Here is a 23538-nt window from a genome sequence, read left to right on the forward strand (position 1 = left end):
CCACCTTACTAAAGATCTATTTACAGCAGTTCTTTTTACCCAGTACAGCATGTCCAGCTATCAAGAAAAAAATTACGAAACATGCCAAAATGCAAAAAACACAATTTGAAAAGATACAGCAACATCAACCAGACGTGGCAGGGATGTTAGAATTATCAGACCAGGAATTTAAAACAACTATGACTAATATGCTAAGGGCTCTAATGGATAAAGTAGACAGCATGCAAGAACAGAAAAACAGTGTCAGCCGAGAGATAGAAATCCTAAGAAAGAATCAAAAAGAAATGCTACAGATAAAAAAGCACTGTAGGGCTTCCCTGGTGGCGCAGTGGTTGGGAGTCCGCCTGCTGATGCGGGGGACGCGGGTTCGTGCCCTGGTCCGGGAGGATCCCACATGCCGCGGAGTGGCTGGGCCCGTGAGCCATGGCCGCTGAGCCTGCGCATCCGGAGCCTGTGCTCCGCACCGGAGAGGCCACAACAGTGAGAGGCCCGCATACCACAAAAAATAAATAAATAAATAAATAATAAAATAAAATAAAATAAAAATTGGCACGTTAAAAAAAAAAAAAAGGACTGTAACAGAAATGAAGAATGCTTTTGGTGGGCTTATTGGACTGGACATGGCTAAGGAAAGAATCTCTACAGGATATATCAACAGACTCCTCAAAGAAATTATAATTATGTGACATGATGTGTTAGTAAGTGCTATGATGACAATCATATTGCACTATATAAATGTATCAAATCAACACATTGTACACCTTACCCATAACACAATGTTAAGTATCAGTTATATCTCAATTAAAAAAAATAGAATCCTTGAAACCAAAAATCAAAGAGAACAATGACTGAGGAATACAGAATATCCTAGACTGTGTGACAGCTACAAAAGGTGTAATAATGCATGCATAATGTGAATAATAGAAGGAGAAGAAAGGAACAGAAGAAATGCTTGAAATAATAATGACTGCGAATTTCCCAAATTAATGTCAAACACTAAATTCAGATCCAGGAAGCTGACAAACACCAAGCAGGATTAATGCCAAAAAATAAAAATACACTTAGGCATATCCTTTTTAAACCACAGAATGTCAAAAATAAAGAAAAAAATCCCAAAAGAAGTCAGAGGAAGACAGCACATGACCTGTAAAGGAATAAAGGTCAGAATTACGTCTAACATCTCCTCAGAAATCATGCAAGCAAGAAGAGATTGGAGTGAAAGATTTAAAGTGTTCAAAGAAAAAAACCCACCAACCTGGAATACTGTACCTTGCAAAACTATCCTTCAAAGGTGAAGCCTCTACCCGAGCTAACTAAGAAAAAAAGAAAAGGAAAGAAGAAAAAAAAAGGGGAGGAAAAAAAGTGGGACACAAATTACTGATGTCAGGAATAAAAGAGGGGACACTACAGATCCCATGGAAATTAAAAGAATAACACAGGAATATTATGAACAACTCTATGCCACAGATTTGATAACCTAGATGAAATGAACTGACTCCTCAAAAGACGTAATCTGCTAAAACTCACTCAAGAAGAAATAGGTGATCCAAATAGATCTATATCTCTTAAGTTAATTGAATCAATAAATAATAACCTTCCAAAACAGAAAGCACCAGGCCCAGATGAGTTTCCTAGTGAATTCTGTCAAACATTTAAGGAAGAAATTATACCAATTCTCTACAATCTCTTGGAGTATAGAAGCAGAGGAATTACTTCCTAACTCATTCTGTGAGGCCAGCATTATGCTAATACCTAAACCAGACGAAAACATCCTGAGAAAAAACTATAGACCAATGTCAGAAATACAGCAGAGTGAAGCATCTACCTTTGCCTGTCCCTTTCACTGTACAACCAGTGAAACATCCACAACTTAACAAAGGTGCCTCTGCCCAAAACAACAGGATGCTGGAGAATTCCACACAGCTGTACATCTAAAGCTGGGTGAATTTTAACACTTAGTGGAAGTGGAACTGAGGGAACAGTAGAGATGGGGCCTGCAATTTGAGTCCCTTAATGGGACAGCAGAGCCCACAGCTTCAGAGAACGCAGTAACTGCAAGAAAGGCTACATGCATGACTTGAGCCAACTGACTGCACCAGCACCCATGGCCACAAGTAACTGGTGGGTAGCAGCAGTGGGGCCTAGGACCCCATCACAACAGCTGCTGAGGTGCCCACATCCACAGCCCCCTCCACCTCCTATTCACAGTGGCAGAGCCTGCAAACCTTACAACAGACAAGGTAGAGTTGCCTGCATGACTCCAGCTCCCTCTGCCCCCTCCGTCCTCTCCCCTTCCCCCGATGGTGGGAAGTGACCTCTAAATAGAAATCTAGAAATGATACAAGTAGAAGACGAAAGAGAAATAAGGTGTTTTAAAAACGAGGAAATCCTATGAGAGAAGTCCAACTCTTTTAGGAAGGGCAACGTTAGGATAATGGGTATCCCAGAAGGAGAAGGGAGCAGAGAGGTTATTTAAAGAAATAATAGCTGGGCTTCCCTGGTTGCGCAGTGGTTGAGAGTCTGCCTGCCGATGCAGGGGACACGGGTTAGTGTCCCGGTCTGGGAAAATCCCACATGCCACGGAGCGGTGGGGCCCGTGAGCCGTGGCCGCTGAGCCTGTGTGTCCGGAGCCTGTGCTCTGCAACAGGAGAGGCCACAGCAGTGAGAGGCTCGCGTACCGAAAAAAAATAGTAATAATAATAATAGCTGAGAATTTCCCAAACCTAGGGAAGGAGCTGCATATACAAACCCATGAAGCTAAGAGAACACCTAATTACCTCTATGCAAAAAGACCTCCTCCAAGACATAATATTAAAATTCTCAAAATTCAATAACAGTATTCTAAAGGCAGCCAGGGAAAAAATAATGGTGACCTACATACAAAGGAACCCCCCATTAGACTATCAGTGGATTTCTCAGCAGAAACCCTACAGGCCAGGAGTAGAATGACATTCTCAAAATACTGAAAGATAAGAACTGTCACACAAGAATACTCTATCCAGCAAAGTTAACATTCACATATAAAGGAGAAAAAGACTTTCCCAGACAAAAGCTGAAGGAGTTCATCAACACTAAACCTGCCTTGCAAGCTCTATTGAAAGGAGCTCTTCAACCAGAAACAAAGTGGCCAAAATATACAAAACTTTGAGCAAGGTGATAAATAGAACTAGAAAATTGCAACGGTCTGTCAGATTTTTTAAACCCTCTATCATCACATAAAGGTTAAAGGGAGAAAAAAAGCAGAATAATATAACTATCTCACCTTGAAAACAAACTCATAATATAAAAAGGAATAACTTAAGACAACAAAAACATAAAAGGGGAAAAGGACAGAACTTGTATAGGTAAATGAAGATATCAGTAGAAAAAGGACTATTTTAACTAAGGTGTTTTATACAAACCTCAGGGTAAACACAAACATTAACATAGAGCAGAGACACACAACATAACGAGAAGAGCCTGAGAAAAATATCTTAGAAAACCACCAAACCAAAATGGCAGACAGGGGACTTCCCTGGTGGTCCAGTGGTTAAGACTTCACCTTCCAATGCAGGGGGTGCGGGTCCAATCCCTGATTGGGGAGCTAAGATCCACGTGCCTCATGGCCAAAAAACCAAAACATGAAACAGAAGCAATATTGTAACAAATTCAGTAAAGACTTGAAAAAAATGGTCCATATCTAAAAAGAAGAAAAAAAAAAAATGCCAGACAGAAGCACTAGGAGAAACAAGGTATAGATCAACTAGAAAAAAAAAGATATGATGGCAGTACTATATCCTTATCTATCAATAATCACCCTAAATATAAATGAATTGCACTCACCAATCAAAAGACACAGAGTGGCTGGATGGATTGAAAAACAACTATATGTTTCCTCTAGAAGACATAGCTCTAAAGACAAACATAGGCTAAAAGTAAAAGGATGGAAGATGTTACATCAAGCAACTAGCAGCCAAAAGAAAGCTGGTATAGCCATACTCATATCAGAAAAAGTAGACTCCAAGCCAAAAAAGGTAACAACAGACAAAAATGAACAGTATGTAATAATAAAGGAGACAATTTATCAAGAAGACGTAACAGTGATAACATAACAGACAGATCATTCAGACAGAAAGTCAACAAGGAAACACTGGCCTTAAATGAAACATTAGACCAGATGGAGTTGATAGATTTTTAAAGAACGTTCCATCCAAACACAGCAGAATATACATTCTTCTTGAGGGAACGTGGAACTTTCTCAAGGATAGACGATATGTTAGACACAAAACAAGTTTCCGTAAATTTAAGAAGATTGAAGTCATATGCCATCTTCTCTTACCACAATGGAATGAAACTAGAAATCAACTTACAAGAAGAAAACTAGAAAAATTACAAATATATGGAAACTGAAAAACTATTGGATCAATGAAATTGAAGGAGAAATAAAAAATTACTTGAAAACAAACGTAAATGAAAATACAATATACCAAAATCTATGGGATGGAATAAAAGAGGGAAGTTTTTTTTGTTTTTTTTCTTTACATCTTTATTGGAGTACAATTGCTTCACAATGGCTTGTCCCTCTCCGCTTCACAACAAAGTGAATCAGCCACACACATACATATGCTCCCACATCTGTTCCCTCCTGCGTCTCCCTCCCCCCCACCCTTCATATCCCACCCCTCTAGGTGGTCACAAAGCACCGAGCTGATCTCCCTGTGCTATGCGGCCGCTTCCCACTAGCTATCTATTTTACGTTTCGTAGTGTATATATGTCCATGCCACTCTCTTTCTTTCTCACAGCTTACCCTTCCCCCTCCCCATATCATCAAGTCCATTCTCTAGTAGATCTGTATCTTTATTCCTGTCTTACCCCTAGGTTCTTCATGTCATTTTTTTTCCTTAAATTCCATATATATGTGTTAACATATGGTATTTGTCTTTCTCTTTCTGACTTACTTCACTCTGTATGACAGACTCTTCGTCCATCCATGTCATTACAAATAGCTCAAATTCGTTTCTTTTTATGGCTGAGTAATATTCTATTGTATATATGTGCCACATCTTCTTTATCCATTCATCCGATGATGGACACTTAGGTTGTTTCCATCTCCGGGCTATTGTAAACAGAGCTGCAATGAACATTTTGGTACATGACTCTTTTTGAATTCTGGTTTTCTCAGGGTATATGCCCAGTAGTGGGATTGCTGGGTCATATGGTAGTTCTATTTGTAGTTTTTTAAGGAACCTTCATACTGTTCTCCATAGTGGCTGTACCAATTCACATTCCCACCAGCAGTGCAAGAGTGTTCGCTTTTCTCCACACCCTCTCCAGCATTTATTGTTTCTAGATTTTTTGATGATGGCCATTCTGACTGGTGTGAGATGATATCTCATTGTAGTTTTGATTTGCATTTCTCTAATGATTAATGATGTTGAGCGTTCTTTCATGTGTTTGTTGGCAGTCTGTATATCTTCTTTGCAGAAATGTCTATTTAGATCTTCTGCCCATTTTGGGATTGGGTTGTTTGTTTTTTTGATATTGAGCTACGTGAGCTGCTTATAAATTTTAGAGATTAATCCTTTGTCAGTTGCTTCATTTGCAAATATTTTCTCCCATTCTGAGGGTTGTCTTTTGGTCTTGTTTATGATTTCCTTTGCTGTGCAAAAGCTTTGAAGTTTCATTAGGTCCCATTTGTTTATTTTTGTTTTTATTTCCATTTCTCTAGGAGGTGGGTCAAAAAGGACCTTGCTGTGATTTATGTCATAGAGTGTTCTGCCTATGTTTTCTTCTAAGAGTTTGATAGTTTCTGGCCTTACATTTAGGTCTTTAATCCATTTTGAGCTTATTTTTGTGTATGGTGAAAGGGAGTGATGTAATCTCATACTTTTACATGTACCTGTCCAGTTTTGCCACCACCACTTATTGAAGAGGCTGTCCTTGTTCCACTGTACATTCCTGCCTCCTTTATCAAAGATAAGGTGACCATATGTGTGTGGGTTTATCTCTGGGCTTTCTATCCTGTTCCATTGATCTATCTTTCCGTTTTTGTGCCAGTACCATACTGTCTTGATTACTGTAGCTCTGTAGTATAGTATGAAGTCAGGGAGCCTGATTCCTCCAGCTTCGTTTTTTGTTCTCAAGATTGCTTTGGCTATTCGGGGTCCTTTGTGTTTCCATACAAACTGTGAAATTTTTTGTTCTAGTTCTGTGAAAAATGCCAGTGGTAGTTTGATAGGGATTGCATTGAATCTGTAGATTGCTTTGGTTAGTAGGGTCATTTTCACAATGTTGATTCTTCCAATCCAAGAACATGGTATATCTCTCCATCTGTTTGTATCATCTTTAATTTCTTTCATCAGTGTCTTATAGTTTTCTGGATACAGGTCTTTTGTCTCCTTAGGTAGGTTTATTCCAAGATATTTTATTCTTTTTGTTGCAATGGTAAATGGGAGTGGTTTCTTGATTTCACTTTCAGATTTTTCACCATTAGTGTATAGGAATGCCAGAGATTTCTCTGCATTAATTTTGTATCCTGCTACTTTACCAAATTCATTGATTAGCTCTCGTAGTTTTCTAGTAGCATCTTTAGGATTCTCTGTGTATAGTATCATGTCATCTGCAAACAGTGACAGCTTTACTTCTTCTTTTCCGATTTGGATTCCTTTTATTTCCTTTTCTTCTCTGATTGCTGTGGCTAAAACTTCCAAAACTATGTTGAATAAGACTGGTGAGAGTGGGCAACCTTGTCTTGTTCCTGATCTTAGTGGAAATGCTTTCAGTTTTTCACCATTGAGGACGATGTTGGCTGTGGGTTTGTCATATATGGCCTTTATTATGTTGAGGAAAGTTCCCTCTATGCCTACTTTCTGGAGGATTTTTATCATAAATGGGTTTTGAATTTTGTCGAAAGCTTCCTCTGCATCTATTGAGATGATCATATGGTTTTTCTCCTTTAATTTGTTAATATGGTGTATCACGTTGATTGATTTGCATATATTGAAGAATCCTTGCTTTCCTGGAATAAACCCCACTTGATCATGGTGTATGATCCTTTTAATGTGCTGTTGGATTCTGTTTGCTAGTATTTTGTTGAGGATTTTTGCATCTATGTTCATCAGTGATATTGGCCTGTAGTTTTCTTTCTTTGTGACATCCTTGGCTGGTTTTGGTATCAAGGTGATGGTGGCCTCGTAGAATGAGTTTGGGAGTGTTCCTCCATCTGCTATATTTTGGAAGAGTTTGAGAAGGATAGATGTTAGCTCTTCTCTAAATGTTTGGTAGAATTCGCCTGTGAAGCCATCTGGTCCTGGGCTTTTGTTTGTTGGAAGATTTTTAATCACAGTTTCAATTTCAGTGCTTGTGATTGGTCTGTTCATATTTTCTATTTCTTCCTGATTTAGTCTTGGCAGGTTGTGCATTTCTAAGAATTTGTCCATTTCTTCCAGGTTGTCCATTTTATTGGCATAGAGTTGCTTGTAGTAATCTCTCATGATCTTTTTATTTCTGGAGTGTCAGTTGTTACTTCTCCTTTTTCATTTCTAATGAAATGAAAAGATATGAGTGTTCTCCCTTTTTTTCTTGATAAGTCTGGCTAATGGTTTATCAATTTTGTTTATCTTCTCAAAGAACCAGCTTTTAGTTTTATTGATCTTTGCTATTGTTTTCTTCATTTCTTTTTCATTTATTTCTGATCTGATCTTTATGCGTTCTTTCCTTCTGCTAACTTTGGGTTTTTTTTGTTCTTTCTGTAATTGCTTTAGGTGTAAGTTTAGGTTATTTGAGATGTTTCTTGTTTCTTGACGTAGGATTGTATTGCTATAAACTTCCCTCTTAGAACTGCTTTTGCTGCATCCCATAGGTTTTCGGTCGTCGTGTCTCCATTGTCATTTGTTTCTAGGTATTTTTTGATTTCCTCTTTGATTTCTTCAGTCATCATTTCGTTATTAAGTAGTGTATTGTTTAGCCTCCATGTGTTTGTATTTTTTACAGATCTTTTCCTGTAATTGGTATCTAGTCTCATAGCGTTGTGGTTGGAAAAGATACTTGATACAATTTCAATTTTCTTAAATTTACCAAGGCTTGATTTGTGACCCAAGATATGATCTATCCTGGAGAATGTTCCATGAGCACTTGAGAAAAATGTGTATTCTGTTGTTTTTGGATGGAAAGTCCTATAAATATCAATTAAGTCCATCTTGTTTAATGTATCATTTAAAGCTTGTGTTTCCTTATTTATTTTCATTTTGGATGATCTGTCCATTGGTGAAAGTGGGGTGTTAAAGTCCCCTACTATGAATGTGTTAATGTCGATTTCCCCTTTTATGGCTGTTAGTATTTGCCTTATGTATTGAGGTGCTCCTATGTTGGGTGCATAAATATTTACAATTGTTACATCTTCTTCTTGGACTGATCCCTTGATCATTATGTAGTGTCCTTTTTGTCTCTTCTAATAGTCTTTATTTTAAAGTCTATTTTGTCTGATATGAGAATTGCTACTCCAGCTTTCTTTTGGTTTCCATTTGCATGGAATATCTTTTTCCATCCCCTTACTTTCAGTCTGTATGTGTCTCTAGGTCTGAAGTGGGTCTCTTGTAGACAGCATATATGGGTCTTGTTTTTGTATCCATTCAGCCAATCTGTGTCTTTTGGTGGGAGCATTTAGTCCATTTACATTTAAGGTAATTATCGATATGTATGTTCCTATTCCCATTTTCTTAATTTTTTTTGGTTCGTTATTGTAGATCTTTTCCTTCTCTTGTGTTTCTTGCCTGGAGAAGTTCCTTTAGCATTTGTTGTAAAGCTGGTTTGGTGGTGCTGAACTCTCTCAGCTTTTGCTTGTCTTTAAAGGGTTTAATTTTTCCATCAAATCTGAATGAGATCCTTGCTGGGTAGAGTAATCTTGGTTGCAGGTTTTTCTCCTTCATCACTTTAAATATGTCCTGCCACTCCCTTCTGGCTTGCAGAGTTTCTGCTGAAAGATCAGCTGTTAACCTTATGGGAATTCCCTTGTGTGTTATTTGTTGTTTTTCCCTTGCTGCTTTTAATATGTTTTCTTTGTATTTAATTTTTGACAGTTTGATTAATATGTGTCTTGGCATGTTTCTCCTTGGATTTATCCTGTATGGGACTCTCTGTGCTTCCTGGACTTGATTAACTATTTCCTTTCCCATATTAGGGAAGTTTTCAACTATAATCTCTTCAAATATTTTCTCAGTCCCTTTCTTTTTCTCTTCTTCTTCTGGAACCCCTATAATTCGAATGTTGGTGCGTTTAATGTTGTCCCAGAGGTCTCTGAGACTGTCCTCAGTTATTTTCATTCTTTTTTCCTTATTCTGCTCTGCAGTAGTTATTTCCACTATTTTATCTTCCAGGTCACTTATCCGTTCTTCTGCCTCAGTTATTCTGCTATTGATCCCTTCTAGAGTATTTTTAATTTCATTTATTGTGTTGTTCATCGTTTCTTGTTTCATCTTTAGTTCTTCTAGGTCCTTGTTAAATGTTTCTTGCATTTTTTCTATTCTATTTCCAAGATTTTGGATCATCTTTACTATCATTATTCTGAATTCTTTTTCAGGTAGACTGCCTATTTCTTCTTCATTTGTTAGGTCTGGTGGGTTTTTATCTTGCTCCTTCATCTGCTGTGTGTTTTTCTGTCTTCTCATTTTGCTTATCTTACTGTGTTTTGGGTCTCCTTCTTGCAGGCTGCAGGTTCGTAGTTCCCGTTGTTTTTGGTGTCTGTCCCCAGTGGCGAAAGTTGGTTCATTGGGTTGTGTAGGCTTCCTGGTGGAGGGGAGTAGTGCCTGTGTTCTTGTGGATGAGGCTGGATCTTGTCTTTCTGGTGGGCAGGTCCACATCTTCTGGTGTGTTTTGGGGTGTCTGTGGACTTATTATGATTTTAGGCAGCCTCTCTGCTTATGGGTGGGATTGTTTTCCTGTCTTGCTAGTTGTTTGGCATAGGGTGTCCAGCACTGTAGCTTGCTGGTCATTGAGTGAAGCTGGGTGCTGGTGTTGAGATGGAGATCTCTGGGAGATTTTCACCGTTTGATATTATGTGGAGCTGGGAGGTCTCTTGTGGACCAGTGTCCTGAGGTTAACTCTCCCACCTCAGAGGCAGAGCCCTGACTCCTGGCTGCAGCACCAAGAGCCTTTCATCCACACAGCTCAGAATAAAAGGGAGGAAAAGAAAGAAAGGAAAGAAAGAAGTGAGGGAAGGAGGGAAAGAAAGAAAGAAAGGAAAAAAGATAAAATAAAGTAAGATAAAAAATAGTTATTAAAATATAAAATAATTATTAAGAAAAAAAATGGACGGATAGAACCCTAGGACAAATGGTGGAAGCAAAGCTATACAGACAAAATCTCACACAGAAGCATACACATACACACTCACAAAAAGCGGAAAAGGGGAAAAAATCATAAATCTTGCTCTCAAGTCTACCTCCTCAATTTGGGATGATTCGTTGTCTACTCAGGTATTCCACAGATGCAGGGTACATCAAGTTGATTGTGGAGCTTTAATCCGATGCTTCTGAGGCCGCTGGGAGAGATTTCCCTTTCTCTTCTTTGTTCTCACAGCTCCCAGGTCTCAGCTTTGGATTTGGCCCCGCCTCTGCGTGTAGGTTGCGGGAGTGCGTCTGTTTTTCGCTCAGACAGGACAGGGTTAAAGGAGCAGCTGCTTCGGGGACTCTGGCTTAGTCAGGCCGGTGGGAGGGAGGGTTACGGAGTGCGGGACGAGCCTGCGGCGGCAGAGGCCAGCGTGACGTTGCACCAGCCAGAGGCACGCCGTGCATTCTCCCGGGGAGTTCTCCCTGGATCCCGGGACCCTGGCACTGGCAGGCTGCACAGGCTCCCCGGAAGCGGGGTGGGGATAGTGACCTGTGCTCGCACACAGGCTTCTTGGTAGCAGCTGCAGCAGCCTTGGCGTCTCATGCCCGTCTCTGGGGTCCACGCTTTTAGCCGCGGCTCGCGCCCGTCTCTGGAGCTCCTTTAAGCAGCGCTCTTAATCCCCTCTCCTCGTGCACCAGGAAACAAAGAGGGAAGAAGAAGTCTCTTGCCTCTTCGGCAGGTCCAGACTTTTCGCCGGACTCCCTCCCGGCTAGCCGTGGTGCACTAGCCCCTTAAGGCTGTGTTCACGCCGCCAACCCCAGTCCTCTCCCTGCGCTCCGACCGAAGCCCGAGCCTCAGCTCCCAGCCCCGCCCGCCCCGGGTGAGCAGGCAAGCCTCTCGACTGGTGAGTGCCAGTCGGCACCGATCCTCTGTGTGGGAATCTCTCCGCTTTGCCCTCCGCACCCCTGTTGCTGTGCTCTCCTCCGCGGCTCCGAAGCTTCCCCCTCCGCCTCCCGCAGTCTTCGCCCACGAAGGGGCTTCCTAGTGTGTGGAAACGTTTCCTCCTTCACAGCTCCCTCCCACGGGTGCTGGTCCCGTCCCTATTCTTTTGTCTCTGTTTTTTCTTTTGCCCTACCCAGGTACGTGGGGAGTTTCTTGCCTTTTGGGAGGTCTGAGGTCTTCTGCCAGCGTTCAGTAGGTGTTCTGTAGGAGTTGTTCCACATGTAGATGTATTTCTGGTGTATCTGTGGGGAGGAAGGTGATCTCCGCGTCTTACTCTTCTGCCATCTTCCCCTCGTCCTGTCATTTTTTTTCTTTTTTTTAAATTATTTTTATTGGAGTATAGTTGATTTACAGTGTTGTTTTAGATTCAGGTTTACAGCAAATTGAATCTGTTATACACATATCCACTTTTTTTTTTAAGTTTCTTTTCCCATATGGGTCATTACAGAGTACATCCATGTCTTCTTTTTTTTAATTAATTTTTATTGGAGTATGGTTGCTTTACAAGGAGGGAAGTTTGTATCAATAAGGTCTACCTCAAGAAAAAGGAAAAATCTTAAACAATCTTACCTTACACCTAAAGAAAGTAGAAAAAGTAGAACAAACGAACCCCAAAGTTAGTATTATTAAGGAAAAAGTAAAGATCAGAGCAGAAATAAATAAGAAACTAAAAAGACAGTAGAAAAGATCAATGAAAATAAGAGGTAGTTCTTTGGAAAGATAAACAAAATTGACAAACTGTTAGCTAGATTCACTCAGGAGAAAAGCAACAAGGCTCTGATAAATAAAATTAGAAACAAAAGAGGGAAAAAAAACAATACCACAGAAATACAAAGGATTTTAAGAGAGTATTTTTAACAGCTGTACACCAACAAATTGCACAGCCTAGAAGAAATGGACAATATCTTAGAATCATACAACCTTCCAAGACTGAATCAGGAAGAAATAGAAAATCTGAATAGACTGATCACTTGTACAGAGATTGAAACAGTAATAAGACAACTCCCAAAAAACAAAAGTCCAGGGCCACATGGCTTCACAGGTGAATTCTACCAAACATTCGATAAAGATTTAATACCTATCCTTCTCAAACTGTTCCATAAAACTGAAAAGAAGGGAATACTTCCTATCTCACTGTAACGCATTATTGACCAGAGATGCCACAGGAGTTAGTTTCTGCAGAAATCCCCTGGTCAATAATGTGTTAAGAGGCCAATGTCACCATGATACCAAAACCAGAGGATGATAACAACAACAAAAAGTTACAGTCTAGTATTTCTGATGAACATAAATGCAAAAATCCTGAACAAAATATTAGCAAACTGAATTCAACAATATATTGAAAAGATCCTACACCATGATCAAGTGGGAGTTATTTCATTCAAGGATGGTTCAACATTATAAAATCAATCATTGTGATACACCACCTTAATAAAATGAAGGACAAAAGCCATAAGATCATCTCAGTAGATGCAGAGAAAGCATTTAACAAGATTCAATACTGATTTATGATAAAAATTCTAAATTTGGAATAGTAGGGACACACCTCAACATAATAAAAGCCATATATGATAAACCCACGACAACATGATACTCCATGGTGAAAAATTGAAAGCTATCCCTCTAAGATCAGGAATAAAACAAGGATGTGCACTCTTACCACTCCTATTCAATATAGTATTGGAAGTCCTAGCCAGAGCAATTAGATAAGAAAAAAGAAATGAAATGCGTCCAAATTGGAAAGGAAGAAGTAGAAATAATAAATGAATACAGTAAAGTTGCAGGATATCAAATCAATATATAAAAATCTGGGGATTTCTCTGGTGATGCAGTGGTTAAGAATCTGCCTGCCAATGCAGGGGACACGGGTTTGAGCCGTGGTCCAAGAGCATCCCACATGCTGCAGAGTGACTAAGGAAACAATGTGCATAGCATGGGGAGATCAGCTCAGTGCTTTGTGACTACCTAGGTGGGTGGGATAGGGAGGGTGGGAGGGAGACGCAAGAAGTAGTAGATATGGAGATATATGTATAGCTGATTCACTTTGTCATAAAGCAGAAACTAACACACCATTGTAAAGCAATTATACTCCAGTAAGAATGTTAAAAAGAAAGAAAGCCAGCAATGTCACTTACGATTACAATAAAAATAATAATATACGTGGAAGTAAATTTAATCATGGAGGTAAAAGACATGTACAGTGAAAAATACAAGACACTGTTGAATTGAAGAAGACACAAATAAATGGCAAGATATTCTGTGCTCATGGATTGGAAGAATTAACATTGTCAAAATGTACTTATTACCTAAAGCAAACTACAGATTCAGTGCAATCCCTATCAAAATCCCAAAAACATTTTTCACAGAAAAGAACAAAAAATTTTAAAACTTATGTAGAACCACAAAAGTCCCCAAGTAGACAAAGCAGTCCTGAGAAAAAAGAACAAAGCTGGAGGTATCACACTCCCTGATTCCAAACTATACTACAAAGACATAGAAACAGCATGGTTGCTATGGCAGGAAAACATACATAGATCAATGGAACACAGTTGAGAACCCAGAAATAAGCCCACACACATATGGATATTAATTTATGACAAAGGAGCAATGAACATAAAATGGGAAAAGGATAGTCTCTTCAATTAATGGTATTGGGAAAACTAGACAGCCAAATGCAGAAAAATGAAACTAGACCAAACCATACACAAAAACTAACTCAAAATGGACTAAATATTTGAATATAAGATGAAAGCGTACACTTCTAGAAGAAGCAGAGACAATATACTCTGTGACATCAGTCTTCGCAGTATCTTCCTAGATACATCTCCTCATGCAGGGGAAACACAAGCAAAATTTAACAAGTGAGATTATATCAAGCTAAAAAGCTTCTGCAGCAAAGGAAACCATCAATAGAATGAAAAGACAACCTACTGAATGGGAGAAAGTATTTGCAAATGACATATCAAATATGGGGTTAATATACAAAATATATTGAAGAACTCATACAACTCAAAAACAAAAAACCCCAAACAACCTGATTAAAAATTGGGCATAGGGGCTTCTCTGGTGGCACAGTGGTTGAGGGTCCGCCTACTGATGCAGGGGACACGGGTTCGTGCCCCGGTCCGGGAAGATCCCACATGCCACGGAGAGGCTGGGCCCGTGAGCCATGGCCGGTGAGCCTGTGCATCTGGAGCCTGTGCTCCGCAACGGGAGAGGCCACAACAGTGAGAGGCCCACATACCGCAAAAAAAAAAAAAAAAAAAAAAAAAAAAAAAAATTGTGCTGGATAGGAGCTGAATAGACATTTTTCCTAAGAAGACATACAGATGGCTAACTGGCACATGAAAAAATGTTCAACATCACTGATTATTAGGGAAATGCAAATCAAAACCACAGTGAGATATCACCTCACACCTGTTAGAATTCTCAAAAAGGCAAGAAATAACAAGTGTTGGCAAGGATATGGAGAAAAGGGACACCCTCATACATTGTTGTTAGGAATGTAAGTTGGTACAGTCACTATGGAAGACTAGAGATTCCTCAGAAAGTTAAGAATAGAACTACCATATGATCCAGCTATCCTACTTCTCGGCATTTATCCAAAGAATATGAAGATACTAATCTGAAGAGATATCTGCACCACCACCCTCCCCCATAATCATCACAGCATTATTTACAGTAGCCAAGGTACAGAAACAACCCAAGTGCCCATGAACAGTTGAATGGATAAAGATGTGGTATATGTATAAAATGGAATACTACCCAGCCATAAAAAAAGATAAAATTTTGCTATTTGTGACAGTGTGGATGGACCTTGAGGGCATTATGCTAAGTGAGCTAAGTCAGACAGAGGAAGACATACATATGATTTCATTCATATGGGGAATGTAAAAAAACTAATAAACATTTAAAAATAAGTTAACATACCAAACAAAAACAAACATGTAGATAGAACAAAGTAGTGGTTATCTGAGGGAAAGGGGCGGTGGGGAAGGGAAAATGGGTAGAGGGGATCAACTGCGTGATGGATGGAAAATAAGTTTTTTTTTAATAAATTTATTTGTTTATTATCTATGTTTGGCTGCATTGGGTCTTCGTTGCTGTGCACGAGCTTTCTCTAGTTGCAGCAAGTGGGGGCTACTCTTCATTGTGGTGCATGGGCTTCAGTACTTGTGGCACACAGGCTCAGTAGTTGTGGCTCACGGGCTCTAGAGCACAGGCTCAGTAGTTGTGGCACACGGGCTTAGTTGCTCCACTGCATGTGGGATCTTCCCGGAGCAGGGATCGAACCCGTGTCCCCTGCATTGGCAGGCGGGTTCTTAACCACTGTGCCACCAGGGAAGTCCCAGAAAATAAGTCTGTGGTTGTGAGCACATTGTAGGGTATATAGAAGTAGAAATAAAATGCTGTACACATGAAACTTACAGATCAATGTTACTTAAATTTTTTTAAAGATGTTTAAAACATATTTCTCATGAACACAGATGCAAAAACCTTCAACAAAATGTTAGTAAATCAAAATTTTAAAAGTACGAAAAGAATTAATACACTACAACCAAATAGGATTTATCTCAGGTGTGCAAGGCTGGTTTAACATTTGAAAATCAATTCATATAATCCAACACATCAACAGACTAAGGAAAAATCATATGATCATATCAATAGATGCAGAAAACAACATTTGATAGAGTCCAACACCCATTCATTATAAAAATCCTCAGTTAGGAATAGAGATAAACTTTGTCAGCTTGATAAAGACTGTCTACAGAAACTACACCTAACATGTGTAATAATGGTAAGAAACTGGAAGCTTTTGTACTAACATCAGGTACAAGGCAAGGATGTCCTTGCTCACCAGTTTTCAATATTGTGCTGGAAGTTCTAGCTAATGCAATAAGACAAAGGAAATAAAAGGTATACAGATTGGGAAGGAAGAAATAAAACTGTCTTTATTCACAGATGACATGATTGTCTACGTAGAAAATCCAAGAGAATGGACAAAAAAACCTTCTGGAACTTATGCAGTTATGCAAAGTTGTAGGATACAAGGTTAATATACAAAAGTCAAGCACTGTCTTATATACCAGTAGTGAACAAGAGATACTTGAAAATAAAAGCACAATATAATTACCATTAGCATACCCCAACATGTAATACTTAGATATAAATCTTAACAAAACATGTACAAGGTCTATATGAAAAAAACTACAAAACTTTGATGAATGAAATCAAAGAACTGCTAAATAAATGGGGAGATATTCCATGTTTATGGATAGGAGGATTCAATATTGTCAAGGTGTCATTTCTTCCCAACTTAATCTGTAGATTCAGTGCAACACCAGTCAAAATCCCAGCAAGTTAATTCATAGATATCAACAAATTAGTCCTAAAGTTTGTATGGAGAAACAAAAGACCCGGAATAGCTAACTCAATATTGGAAGAATAAAGTAGGACAGTACTCAGCCTCAAGCTAAACTAAACCTAAAGCTACAGTAATTGAGACAATGTGGTATTGTCAAAAGAATAGACAAGGGGCTTCCCTGGTGGTGCAGTGGTTGAGAGTCCGCCTGCCGATGCAGGGGACGCGGGTTCGTTCCCCGGTCCAGGAAGATCCCACATGCCGTGGAGCGGCTGAGCCTGTGAGCCATGGCCGCTGAGCCTGCGCGTCCGGAGCCTGTGCTCCGCAACAGGAGAGGCCACAGCGGTGAGAGGCCTGCGTACCGCAAAAAAAATAAAAAATAATAATAAAAAAAAAAGAATAGACAAGTAGATCATTGGAACAGAATAAAGAGCCCGTAAGTAGACCCACATATAGTCAACTGATCTTTGACAAAGGAGCAAAGGCAGTACAATGGAACAGAGAGTCTTTTCAACAAATGGTACTGGGACAACTGGACATTCACATGCAAAAAAAAAAAAATCTGAACACAGACCTTAACACCTTTCACAAAAATTAACTCAAAATAGATCATAGACCTAAATGTAAACACAAAACTATAAAACTCCTAGAAGGTTACATAGGAGAAAAATCTAGATGACCTTGGGTATGGTGATGCCTTTTTAGGTATAAACCAAAGGCATTATCCATGAAAGAAATAACTGATAAGCCGAACTTTGTTAGAATTATAACTTCTGCTCAGCAAAAGACAATGTCAAGGGAATGAGAAGGCAAGCCACAGATTGTGAGCAAATATTTGCAAATGACTTATTTGAGAAAGGACTATTATCCAAAATATACAAAGAACTCTTAAAACTCAACAATAAGAAAACAACTTGATTTAAAAATGGGTTGAAGTCCGTAATAGACACCTCACCAAAGAAGATACACAGGTGGCAAATAAACGTTTGAAAAGTTGCTCTACATTTTATGTCATCAGGGAAATGCAATTGAAAACGAGATACCACTACATACCTACACTAACAACACCAAATGCTTATGTGGATGTGAAGCAACAGGAAATCCTATTCATTGCTGTTGGGAACGTAAGATGGTCCAACCACTTTGAAGTTTGTTTTACAGTTTCTTACAAAACTAAACATACTCTTACCATACAGTCCAGCAATCACATTCCTTGATATTTACCCAAGGGTTGAAAACTTATGTCCACACACAAACCTACACACACATATGGCAGCTTTATTCATAATTGCCAAAATTTGGAAACAACCAAGATGTCCTTCCATGGGTGAGTGGATAAATAAACATCCAGACAATGGGATATTATTGTGTTAAGAGCTATCAAGCCATGAAGAGACATGGAGGAACCTTAAGTGAATCTTACTAAGTGAAAGAAGCCAATCTGAAGAGGCTACATACTGTATGATTCCAATTATATGATATCCTGGAAAAGGCAAAACTCGTGAGACAATAAAAAGATCAGTGATTGCCAAGGGTTTGGGGTGGGGGTGGGAGATGGGGGAGCAATGAATATAGGTAGAGCACAGAAGATTTCTAGGACAGTGAAAATACTCTGATATCATAATAGTGGATACATGTCATTATACATTTGTCTAAACCCATAGAAGGTACAACATCAAGATTGAGCTGTTATGTAAATTATGGTCTTTGGGTGATTACGATGTGTCTGTATAGGTTCATCAGTTGTGACAAATGTATCACTCTGATAGGAATGTTGGTAATGGGGAAGACTATGCATGTCTGGGCACAGGGAGCATATGGGAAATCTCTCTCCCCCTCAGTTTCATGAATCTTAAACTGCTTTTAAAAATGAATTTTAAAAATGAATTTAAAAATAAATTTAAACAAATTACTGAGTGCTTACTATGTGCCATTATGAACAAAATTGATGCAGTGGTAGAAGGGTAGTAGACTAGGAATCAGAAGAGTCTGTATTCAAGTCCTTTTTTGTCACTTGTTAGTCCTGCCACCCTTAGACAAGTCACTTAGTATCTTTGAGCCTTACCTCTATGATAGTATTCCCTTATGACATTATGGGAATCAGAAAACAGACATGAAGTTTTTTGAAAACTAACTAGCAACATGAAAATATTAAGGACTTACTATTATTAAAATAATAACTAAGACATGACCATTGACTCTTAAGAAAAAATTTTTTTTGCATGCTATGTGAATAGTTGTATAAATGAATAAAGCAAAACAGCTGTCCAAAAAAGAAATACTGTAATGGTTATGCACTTAGAAAACAAAACTTCAAAAAGGGAACAATACCTTTTTATGTGAATGGAAATATTAACAAATTTTAAGGGAATAGCACTAAGACAAGTTTGACTTTCCATTTTTCTGCTTGGAGGAAAAAGATAAACTGAAAAGACAGTCTTTCTAAGGAAAGAGTAGCATAGTATTACTAGCAATTTTCTCAGGGTTAATTAGTTTTATAGCAGAAATGTTGGCAAATACTGATTTGCACTTGCCACTATTAAGAGTAGTTTGACTAGTATTATACCATCTAATTAAACTGATTTTTAAAAAGTATTTCCAAATTCACCATATAATGTTTTGGTAGTTGCTTTCTACAGTACAGTTTTTTTTTTCTTTTGTAAAGCAAATGGGGGTTAAAATCAATAGAAGAAAATCTGAAAGCAAACACAAGTTTTCAGCTTTGTGGAACATACTACTTCTCATATGATCATTCAGCAGTATTTTAGCCCAATTGTGCAATGCTTGCATTTGGGTATATCTTCCTTTATTAAAAAAAAAAAATCACAGAATTCCCTGGCGGTCCAGTGGTTAGGACTCTGCGCTTCCACTGCCAAGGGTCTGGGTTCAATCCCTGGTCGGGGAACTAAGGTACCATAAGCTGCGGGGCACAGCCAGAAATACAAAAATAAAAGTCAGAATAGCTGATGTAAAAATACTGCATTTGTTTGACACATTTTGCTCGTTTATCTTTGTCCAGATTCTCTGGCTCTTAGAAATAGTGGTGTATGTGGACCTGCTGGAACTAGGAGAGTTTCTTTACCTTTCTTACATCCTCTTTGGATGCACTGATTCATTAAAGAACTGGTTTTTCAACTCTACTGGTGTGGTTGGCTTTTCAAAAGAGTATAGGGAATCTAGCAGATATGAGAATAAGAATACAGTAAACCTATAGGGACTGTATTTATCAACATGGAGTTTCATGTTTTCTGCAAACAAAGGTTACATTTTATAATACAAACAGACCTCTGGGTGAAGGAACAGTAAACTCTTTCTGATTCTAGTTTGTAGCAGACTTATTCCTGAAATAATGTGAAGGGAATTAATTGATTCTTTTTTTATAATTTAACAAAAAAAGTTTAATTGGTGTGATGTAATGTTCACTTCCCTAAATTAAATGCTCTTATTTATTCCTGAGCTTTGGCTTATGATGTTACATACAGCATGTATGCTTCTCTCTTCTAGAAGCCACCAGTGTCCAACAGAAGATCAATTTCTCAGAAGAAGGTATTTTCTCTTAAAATATCATGCAATATATTCTAAATCTTTTTGTTAAGATTAGAAGCAATTTTGCTAAGTACTTAAGAGAGAGAGCAGAAAATAGTGTCTTTTTGGAAAAAAAAATTCATGATTATCTGAACTGTTAAATGGAAGGTAAAATAGGATAGAATGGTGGTCTTTCTGTGCATTTTTTTTTTTTTTTTTTTTTTTTGGTACGAGGGCCTCTCACTGTTGTGGCCTCTCCCGTTGCGGAGCACAGGCTCCGGACCCGCAGGCTCAGCGACTCATGGCTCACAGGCCCAGCCGTTCCTCGACATGTGGGATCTTCCCGGACCGGGGCACGAACCCGTGTTCCCTGCATTGGCAGGCGGACTCTCAACAACTGCGCCACCAGGGAAGCCCCCTTCCTGTGCATTTTAAGCATCTTTTGTCTGTTTGAGTTAATTTAAGCAAAGCTAATATTTTCTGTTTCTGGCATGTGCTGGCCTTTGATTATGGTATTCAAATAATCAGTTTTCAAATTCTCATAACCAGTCTATGTTTGAATAGTACGGTAAAATTTAGTCCATTTTTAAGTTCACCATAATCTGAGATTAGTCACCTGCATACAGAAATGTTTGTGTATGGGTGTATGTATCCACACCCTGTTTGCAAACACACACACATATATGCAAACACATATGCATGCATATACTAATCTTGTCTGAATTTATACACTAACTATATGTACTTTTCCTCCCCATAAGTTAAAACTTTTCTTCTATTTAATGTTCATTTGTTTACTTTTCAACTCTACATTAAAGCCTCAGAATATAATCTTATTGAATATTCGTTTCGGATATAATTATTTACCTCAGAGAAAATAAAATAAATGAGCTCAATTTTAGCTTATTTTGACCTTTGTGACTCAGGATAGTAAGCATAATAAATAGCAATTCTATATCCGATTATTTAAAAGGTTTCATTTTAATGTTGAATTACTTGTTTTTATTTTTTAATCCAGATCTTTAGAGCCTTAGAATAAAGACTATACTAGTATATTTTTATTTCTTTTTAGGGGAAACGGAGGAAAATGATCAAGACAGTTCTGCCAGTGATGTTACGGTTGTTAAGGTCAGATCCGGGGATTCTGTTGAGTCTGGAGGTAACGTTGCTTTATGTACATATGACTCTTGTCTTAGGAGCTGTATTTTTAGTTAAAGTATAAAGGTATTCTGTGAATTTGCTTTTTTAAAGTATTTATTAAAACTACTTTTTAAAAAGTTGTGTGCTTTTAAACATTTTTTAAAATTACTGATTCCATGTATACATCTGATTAGTAATGTAATATCTAAACAAACAAATCACTTTTACCTTGCTTTGTTGTTTATGGAACATAAGATATTTTTGTGCTCAAAAGAAGAGTTATTTGTGATTTTTTAAAAAATTTAATAGAGAGACTTCCCTGGTGGCGCAGTGGTTAAGAATCTGCCTGCCAATGCAGGGGACACTGGTTTGAGCCCTGCTCCGGGAAGATCCCACATGCCGTAGAGCAACTAAGCCCGCGAGCCACAACTACTGAGCCCACATGCCACAACTACTGAAGCCCACGCACCTAGAGCCCATGCTCTGCAACAAGAGAAGCCACTGCAGTGAGAAACCTGTGCACCACAACACAGAGTAGCCCCCGCTCGCCGCAACTAGAGAAAGCCCACGTGCAGCAACGAAGACCCAATGCAACCAAAAATAAATAATTAAAAATTAAATTAAAAATTAAAAAAAAATGTTTATAGAGAAACTGATCACACTGGCATTGACTCACTACACTATCAGGAGTATTAGTTAGCTTTTAGGAAGTTTTAATAAACTTAGATTACTCCTTTTATCTCTGATTTGTTCAAATTCACATCCAGTTAGCAATAACAATTTCTGATTGTTCCTGTGAATTGATGTTTAAGTTTATTCAAGGAAAGAACTGACTGAAGAGAAAAAAAATACCAACTTGAGACTTATGAGGGTGCTGATTAAATTTGTAAACAGTGGAAATAATAAATAATTTTATATTTTAGTTCCATTATAGAGTAAGTCTCTACTTACCCCTCACCACCTTTTGAGAATTTCTGTAATTCCTATGTTTTACTAAATCATTCCATTTTAAAAATAAGCTCAGAAGCTGGTTTATGGGCATTTATTCTACATATTTCCCACCCTTCCTCATTTTTCCCCATTCTTTCTTTCTTTTTTTTTTAATATTTATTTATTTATTTGGTTATGCCAGGTCTTAGTTGCGGTACACAGGATCTTTATTGCCGCATGTGGGATCTTTAGTTGCAGCATGCGGGATCTAGTTCCCTGACCAGGGATCGAGCCCGGGCCCCCTGCATTGGGAGCTCAGAGTCTTAACCACTGGACCACCAGGGAAGTCCCTCACCATTCTTTCTTGATACAGAAATCCCAAAGGAGATATGCAACACTGTAGCCTAGTGGTTAAGATCTTGGGCTCTGGAGTTTCACTGGGTTTCACTCTTCCACTACTAGGTTTGTGCCCTCAGGCAGTTGCTTAACTTCTCTGTTCCTCAATTCCCTCATCTGGGTTGTTGTGAGGCTTAATTACTTAGAGAGTACCTAGCACATAGTAAACACTCAAATTGAGTGCTGTTGTTAGTTTTCATATATGCATACATACAGCTCTAAAAATTAGAGACTAATTAAGTCATGAATTATATAGCCAGTAGCTTGATGCCATTGCTACCAGTGTGGCTCTTTGACGCTACATAAACCCCAGGCTCTGTGATCCCTTTTGAATTCTAATAAATTCTTATTGAAGCATGCATACCCCATACAGAAGAAAACTCTAGCTAAAGAACAAAGATGTGAGGCATATTCAGAAGAATACTGATCTTTCTAGATTGTCTTCTGGGCCAGTTATTACCGAAGAGGTACTAGAAGGTCCACTGGAGTGCAGGAGGAAAATACTAGAATTTAGTTATATACATCTTTTATTTCATCCATTTAAAATGTCTATTTTAGTTTGTTTTATAATATATACAACACATTAGTTAATATATTATTTTAGTAATGCTTGTATATAATATTAAAAATATATTTTGGAGATAGATGCTCAAAATTTTTTTAGAGGAGTACACCAACAAAAATACTTAACCACCACCTGGTTGTGTCAAATGCTTTTGCCTCCAAGATAGCAGTCTGACTGCTTTTAGACATACTTTGTTATAAATTCCACTTTTAAATGAAAAAAAAAATAAGATTTTTAAGAAGGGAAGGCTAAAATACATAACATATCGACTACTTGCAAGAAGAATTTAAGACAAAATGGATAGTAATGATT

At 38.3% G+C, this 23538-nt stretch overlaps 1 protein-coding gene across 9 annotated transcripts in view; it reads left to right on the forward strand.

The window, feature by feature from the left end:
* Positions 1-23538, forward strand: part of TOR1AIP1 (torsin 1A interacting protein 1) — a 52192-nt gene that overhangs the window by 13912 nt on the left and 14742 nt on the right. For 6 of the 9 annotated variants that reach the window (XM_067728786.1, XM_067728791.1, XM_067728788.1 and 3 more), the window contains 2 exons: positions 20175-20216; positions 21268-21354. In XM_067728786.1, coding sequence (XP_067584887.1) covers positions 20175-20216; positions 21268-21354 — 129 coding nt within the window. The remainder of the gene's footprint in view (positions 1-20174; positions 20217-21267; positions 21355-23538) is intronic. The other 3 variants (XM_067728793.1, XM_067728795.1, XM_067728792.1) reach the window with 2 other exon arrangements.

The sequence above is a fragment of the Pseudorca crassidens genome, chromosome 2 (genome assembly GCF_039906515.1).
Source record: "Pseudorca crassidens isolate mPseCra1 chromosome 2, mPseCra1.hap1, whole genome shotgun sequence".
Classification (NCBI taxonomy): Eukaryota; Metazoa; Chordata; class Mammalia; order Artiodactyla; family Delphinidae; genus Pseudorca; species Pseudorca crassidens.